The sequence below is a fragment of the Miscanthus floridulus genome, chromosome 13 (assembly GCF_019320115.1).
Source record: "Miscanthus floridulus cultivar M001 chromosome 13, ASM1932011v1, whole genome shotgun sequence".
NCBI lineage: Eukaryota > Viridiplantae > Streptophyta > Magnoliopsida > Poales > Poaceae > Miscanthus > Miscanthus floridulus.
Window position 1 is genome coordinate 84,191 of NC_089592.1, and position 6,909 is coordinate 91,099.

Sequence of the window (6,909 nt, forward strand, 5' to 3'; positions counted from 1 at the left end):
TTTGGATTTTTTTTTATTTGTATATCTACGGCCAGATGGTAAAAAAAGTCGACTCACCACGGGAGAACCACCGGACAGAAGCGTGAGTCGAACCAAACAACATTTTACATGTGAGCTTTTTTATCTGATGAACCGACTCACCACTGGCGATGCTCTAAAGGGGTGATGGGTTGCTTTGGTGATGGGAAGCCGCGATGGAGAGCCGGTCTAGGATGATGAGATGCATGTTCAAACCGTACACCCAATTATGTTTGGTTGTCTTTGTTGTTGGTTTAGTAGATAAGATCTTGTTTGATTACATGCATAGATAGAAGTTTTAAATATATGACACATAGACCTCTATATCATGAGTACATCGCGTCGTAGTGCATCATAAGGAAAGTAGGAATCGAGAAGACAGATCCATACGAGATGGAGGGGTAAAAATGAATTAGACAGAGCAGAAAAAGAATGCAAGGCAGACATCCAAACATGACCAAGTGCACCGAGCGGTGCTGGAATGAGGCTAAGGATGACCTCCTACTTGCAACCAATCACTCCCTAAGAAATTCATATACAGTAAAATTCAGGGCCGGGCTCTTTCAAGGTGATGTAACTTCTATTCCATCGGTCACGGTTTGATGCAGCCTTTTCTTGGAAAACTATTCACAATGCAAGTTTCGAGGTGTGTCCTCCCGGAGGCAGGGAGTACAACCACCTGGACAGACTCTCTCTCTCTCTCTCTCTCTCTCTCTCTCACGCGCGCGCGCGCGCGCACACTCTGCAGAATATCTATTACACTACATGTATATATCTGACCCTAACCCCTGTTTGACACTAATAAAGAAACTTGAGCTACATATTGTCCACGTAGTTCTGCAACCTCTGCCCGATGAGATAGCGCTCATCCCTGATAGAATCGTGGAGTCTGACAACAAACCTGGAGAGTACCTTAGCTAGATAACAGAGCGCACACATGGCAAGGCTGCCCAGCCATGCAAAACGAAGCGCTACAGAGTTCACGTCAGTAGAGTAGCCGAATCTTGGTGCCACGCCTTTTGCAAGCACGTAAGGAACACAGAGAGCAGACAGTAGCTTGACAGTGATTGGCATCAAAACATCTCGCAAGACCCACAATGCCCTGAGCCCTGAAAACCCATCCTCCCTAGCCTGAGTTAGCTTCCGATCCCACCTTTCGTCGACGAAACAGGCCAGGAAAGGTGCGACCCTTGTCCAACCAACCTTCAGATCAGAAACAATAAAACCAAAGTAGTTGCATCGCTCATTAGTGAACTTGACTATAACCCAACCAAATAATGATAATAATAGTATGTAAATTAGCTACAAGCTACCGTAAAGGTGGTCAGGAACCAGTTTTGCTGATCCAACTGTTTCAAACTAACAAGGTCAGGAAAGCAACAAAGAAAAGTTGCAGCTCACCAACTTAGTCCAGAATTTCAGCAATTGCGACCCCAAGAACCAAGTGCAGAAGAAATCGAGAACTGGAACTTCATCAGCGGGCACCACGAAGGGTAATATCAGTAGACAATCAACCAGCAATCCGATTAGAAAGGGAATGACGACAACCTGACAACATATAGAAAGTCACTGAGCTGAATCAACCAGAAAGCAGAAAAACTAATAATGAAACCACCTCAGATAACTCACCCATAGGAACAAAAGCGGAGAACTCTTCAAAGCAGTTATACCCCGACTGCAGATTATAGACGACAGAAGGCGTGTTCTCCCAGAGGTCACATAAGCAAAGACATCTCTAGAGGCAGCAATAATAGTCGACAAGACGCAGAATCCGACAGCAAAAGCAAAAATATCTGAAGGAAAAAATGCACAAGTAAAGCCCAAACAATCTAACATATGAACTTAATCGACAATGTAGATCTACTGAGCTTTGGTGAACAATCATTACCATTGGACTTCAAAGCACCTGCTACTGGCAACTGAGGGATGGCAAACAACAATGCACGTCCAGCTGAGACTGGAGCAACAAGTAGAGCAGCAATGAACATGACAACAGTAAGCCACGCTGGCACCACGAGTAGTGCCAATCGAACAGCAAGAGATCTCCTGGTACATTGTGCCAAAACAAGGGGTAAATGTCCAGAACAAACTCTGTACCCGACTCCTCTTGATATACATTTGTTGATTAAATAAAGCGAATGAGGAGAACAAATAAACAGGAGATTAGGAGAAAATTGCAGATCAACTGACTAACAAACTAAGACAGAGTATGACTAGGAGCCAAACTGATGGCCTTCTCTGTGCACCTGTGGGCTGTGTGCCTTTGTAAATCTTGTGTAAAAAAGAAATCATGATGTGGGCCGTTTTGGGCCATTAATAAGAATCAGGTTGCCCCTCAAAAAAGAATGATGACCTTGTGCAACTCTATCAGACATGTCTAAGACTGACAAACAAAGGCTGACACAACACTATGTCAAAGACCCACATAGGATTAACTAACACTTTAAACGGGAATTTTCTAATCTCCAGCTCTAAAGAGGCCTTCAGGGCATTGAATGACTGTCAAATAGCAAATATATTCAAGATGATGTGGTGCTCTGCTCACTTGTGTTTCCTTGTACACTAGGGTTTAGTATAGTAAGATTGAGATTGCTAAATGAAATCCAAATAAAATTATGACACGACTATTTGCAACATGGGAATGGAAAGTTCTTTTCATAAAAATGTTGCAAATTAGGTACCTTCCTTTCAACCGAATAGACACCTTTATTGTTCAAAATCACACATATGACTAATCCAGCTCTAACATGAATACTAATTCAATACAAACAGATGGGGTACCTTTTATCCTTAGCCTCAGCAGGCCTACCATACTGATTATTTGGTGTGACACTATTCCCAGCTTCAGATTCACCAGCACCATCAGGCTGGGCAGTCAATAAATCAGACAAACCAAGAGCCTGTCCGGTACTGGCAAACCAATACCGCAGTACCTTCTTCACAAGCACAACAGGCTCAAGGTATTTGAGTGCATTGCAGATTAGAAACTTCAAAAGAAGAAAACCAGATAGTAACTCTGCATAGTTTCGTGTTGGTTGCCAAAGTACTGTGCCTGTTGGAGGATCAAAGTAGCTGCAAGTTGCAAACATGAATTAAGATAAATAAGCAAATGACATGAGATGCCAAAGAAGGGCAAATACCGCTTGCCACGATAAAAAATTATCATAGAGAACTTACGTGATGTCTAGCGGGAACACGGTAGGTACCAAACGGAAAGTAATTTCAACAGGGACAAGAATGACCATCGCAACATATATAAGGCTGACAAAAAGACCAGGCACAATCTTGAAAAAGAACTTGCAGAATGGTTCCCCAATCTTGATTTGGCCTCCAGTAGTGTGGACAAAAGGGGTACCTAGCCTCAATGCCTAGTGACACGCATAACACACACATACTGCTGGTTAGTTTCTGAGACAAGAAAACAACACATATACTCAAATGCTCAACCAAGAGTTAGTACGGCATACCGAGCGAAGAAGACTGGAAAGTAACGAGTGCAGCAGCAAACAGATACATCCAATAAGCCAGTGAAGAGCAGTAGAAGCAAATGATGAAGCAAATAGAAGTTGGAGCTTCTGGGTTATTTCCACACCAAACAATTTTGAAGTGTAGATATCAAGCGACCAGCCAAAGAGCAAAGGCCATATTACAAGAATCACTGTGAGATTAAGAGAAACATTTGCTAAATTTATGATCCCCCTGAAGAAGTGCTGCAAGAGAGTGCATGTCCTATCGAGCATTACATGTATGCTAGGCAGCATCTTAAGAGGGCTAAATAGCCAGCACACCAAGTCAGTTAAGGCATCGAAGTAAACTGTGATGGTAAGGTGCTCGCCCCTAGAGTATTGCTGGAAAGTATGCAAGGCAGTAGAGAGCAGAGCCGCCACAAGGATAAGCCCATATCCAACAAAAAGCACTGATGTTGTTGAAGTGGAGGAGTGGGTTATATCCAGAGTGCCAGAGGTGAAACACGACATGCAGCATAATAGTATCCTTCCCAGTGAGAACGGGAGAAACCCAAGCAGAAGAGCAAATGCCACATCACCTATTACCACCTGATAATGAGTTAACAGACAGAGACATTATTATCAGAAGAGAGATTAATTAAATTAAATTGCATTTTCTGGAAACAAGTAGGAGTACTACTAGTGAATACTACTGTAGGTGACAAATAGATCCAAACCATACCATCAGGGCTGCTTCGACGGTGTGAAACGCAAGGACCTGCAAGGTATCCAAGCCTCCAAAGCGGTGCTGCAGGTGAGCTTCGAGGCGCGCCACCCAGAGCGCGAGGGGAGCAAGGGCATCAGCAGCGACTCTGGCAGGGGCGTTGAGCAGCCTAAGGTTGGGGAGCTCTCTGAGGAAGGCTCTTCTGATGGAGACGCAGGCAAGGACAGTGTCCGTCGAGGGCATGAACCTCACGGCGTAGGGCCTGAAGAAGGCGGAGGTGCGGAGGGAGAGGAGGCGGCGCACTTGTGCGGAGGTCCTGGAGAGGGCGAGGCGCCAGACCCAGAGGGTGGTGAGCGGCATGATGAACTCCCAGACGCAGATGGCAAAGAGGAGGGAGAGGAGCAGGAGCAGCCAGGACATGAGCTTGTTGGCGACGCCGAGCATGAACTCGGGGAGGGGCAGCCTGGTGGGAGCGTTTGCGGCGTAGATGGGGGCGATGGAGATGGAGCGCTTGCAGACCTGAAAGGCATTGGATTGGTTCATCGATCGATTCAATCCCATCGCAAGCAATGTTGGAAGTAAACCGAAGAAGCAGATGCAGCAGCATCACCAGGCGCCTAAAACACCCCCCAATCGAGGAAACGATTCCAAGGGTGATGTATATATGTAACTAATAATTGCTCGCGCCGACGATGAGCAACGCAACCTCACCTCGCATCTGGGTGATGACGATGCCGAGCTGAAGCCACGTCGCGTGGACAGCCATCGGAGCAGGCAGTCGTCGTGGACGAACCTGATGCTTCCGCGGCAGGCGCAGGGGTGGCGCAGGGGCCGGCCCGCCTCTGCCGGGAGGTGGCAGATGCGGCACGCGTCCTCGTCGTCGCCTTCCGCTTCGCCGAGCAGGAGAGGGGCGATCACCGCGTCGGCCATGGTGAGCCAGCCGTACCGTTCCCCACTCTCGGGTCACGGGAAAGGCCTCTGCCAGCCTGAGTCTGCCTTGCCCTCTCTGGCTCTGCTGCCTCATCGTGGACAGGACTGTGGGGTCGAGGCGCCCGGTTCGTTTGGGCTTTTTTTTTTTAAGCAGCACTGTTGGCTGATAAGGTGAGAAAGAAAAATATGGTTCGTTGACTGAAAAAAATACGGTTTATAAGTCAAACAAGCTCAAATGAACAGGACGCTCACGCACACATGAGCAGTCCGCTCACTAGCGCCCTTGCACACGCCGGAGATAGAAGAGGGAGTGACATAGCACAAGCACAAGCATCAGCGTTGGTCGGAACTCAGCTCAGAGATGGCAAAACTAAACTCGCTCTCTTTACTGAGTTGTCGTATAGGCGATATATATAACTCTACTTATCTAATTCCAGTACACAGACATGTTCTATTGATATGCTACTACAGTGACTAGATGCGACAATATGACTGACTTTGACGTCTGCTTCTGCTGTGGCTACAGTGCAGCAGGGGTGCCTTTCGACACCTGCCCCTGCTGCAGGTACAGGAAGAGCAGCAGATTACTTTATAATTCTTTCTATAATCCTGCTGCTAACCAGAGGTAGAAACCTCTATGAAAGCATCTAGGCCTCTAGTTGGGTTTCGGTGATTAATGACAATACAAGATTACTTTGACTAACGTGTATTTTGCAGAGACAAGTAAGTTAGGTCATGGTAATGGAGATCAATTGGGCAATCAAGGTTGTCATGCCCCTACGACGGAAATCGTTTCGGTTTTCAAAGGATGGACGACAAGGTTAAGGATGACTAGTTCTAAGTGTCGATTGAAGTTGAAGTGACACTTAGAGTAGTTTAGGACTTTGTTTTTCCTTTGGCCGTACTATTAAGGGGGGTATAGACGGATAGCTTGACCTAGATGAGTCTAGTGAGTTAGATGTGGTGCACACTTGTTTAAACTAGCTCTAGGTAGCTCCTATGAATGCCTAAGATCCTTTGGAGCAAACTTCATTCACATATGATCGAGAGTTGGAAGTGAATGGAGGGTCAAATGCTGACCGGACGCTGGCTCCAGTGTCACCGGACGCTGGCCGTAGGATCCGGTCAGTTCATTTAATCAATAGACTGTGTTCGGTGCGACCGGACGCTAGAGAGGTCAAGTGACCGGACGCTGAAAGGCAGCGTTCGGTCGACTCCAGTAAGGTTCCAGAGAAGGAAATCTGCGACCAGACGCGTCCGGTCAGTACTGACCGGACCCTGAGGGTTCAGCGTCCGGTCGAGTCTAGTAAGGGTTTAATGCGACCGGACGCGTCCGGTCAACACATTTTCACTAGTTCACGGGTTAAACTGACCGAAGCGTCCGATCAGTACGACCGGAGCATCCGATCACCCCACAGAAGCTCATAATGGTTCGTTTTTCAGGCTACCTTATAAATAGAAGCTCTACTCGTGTGTGGAGTTACTTTTGCTCATTCCAACAGCTGAGAAACACATTTGTAAGTGCCAAGAAGAGCAAGGGCCTAGTGAGATGATTGAGATTCGAGAATCTAAGAGAGTAGCCTCATTAGTGAATCAAGAGTAGCCAAGTGTGTATCCATCTTCTCATTAGGCTTTGAGTGGTCAAGTGAGAGTTCGTGTTTGTTACTCTTGGTGATCGCCATTACCTAGATGGCTTGGTGGTGATTGGGAGCTTGGTGATCATCCGGCGGAGCTTATGGGTGACCCAACTCAAGTTGTGAGCAGCTTTGGGTGATTCGTCGCGACGGAGTG

The 6,909-nt window shown here is 46.7% G+C and overlaps 1 protein-coding gene across 1 annotated transcript; it reads right to left on the reverse strand.

Moving 5' to 3' along the window:
- Nucleotides 1–577: 577 nt before the first annotated feature.
- On the reverse strand, nt 578–5,223 carry LOC136500343 (probable E3 ubiquitin ligase SUD1). Its single transcript, XM_066495677.1, has 9 exons — nt 4,900–5,223; nt 4,207–4,707; nt 3,486–4,073; nt 3,196–3,386; nt 2,800–3,090; nt 1,907–2,064; nt 1,648–1,811; nt 1,420–1,566; nt 578–1,221 (listed from the first exon to the last, which is right to left on the reverse strand). The coding sequence occupies exons 1-9, from the start codon at nt 5,116–5,118 to the stop codon at nt 835–837; spliced, it is 2,646 nt and encodes an 881-aa protein (XP_066351774.1). The 5' UTR covers nt 5,119–5,223; the 3' UTR covers nt 578–834.
- Nucleotides 5,224–6,909: the final 1,686 nt, after the last annotated feature.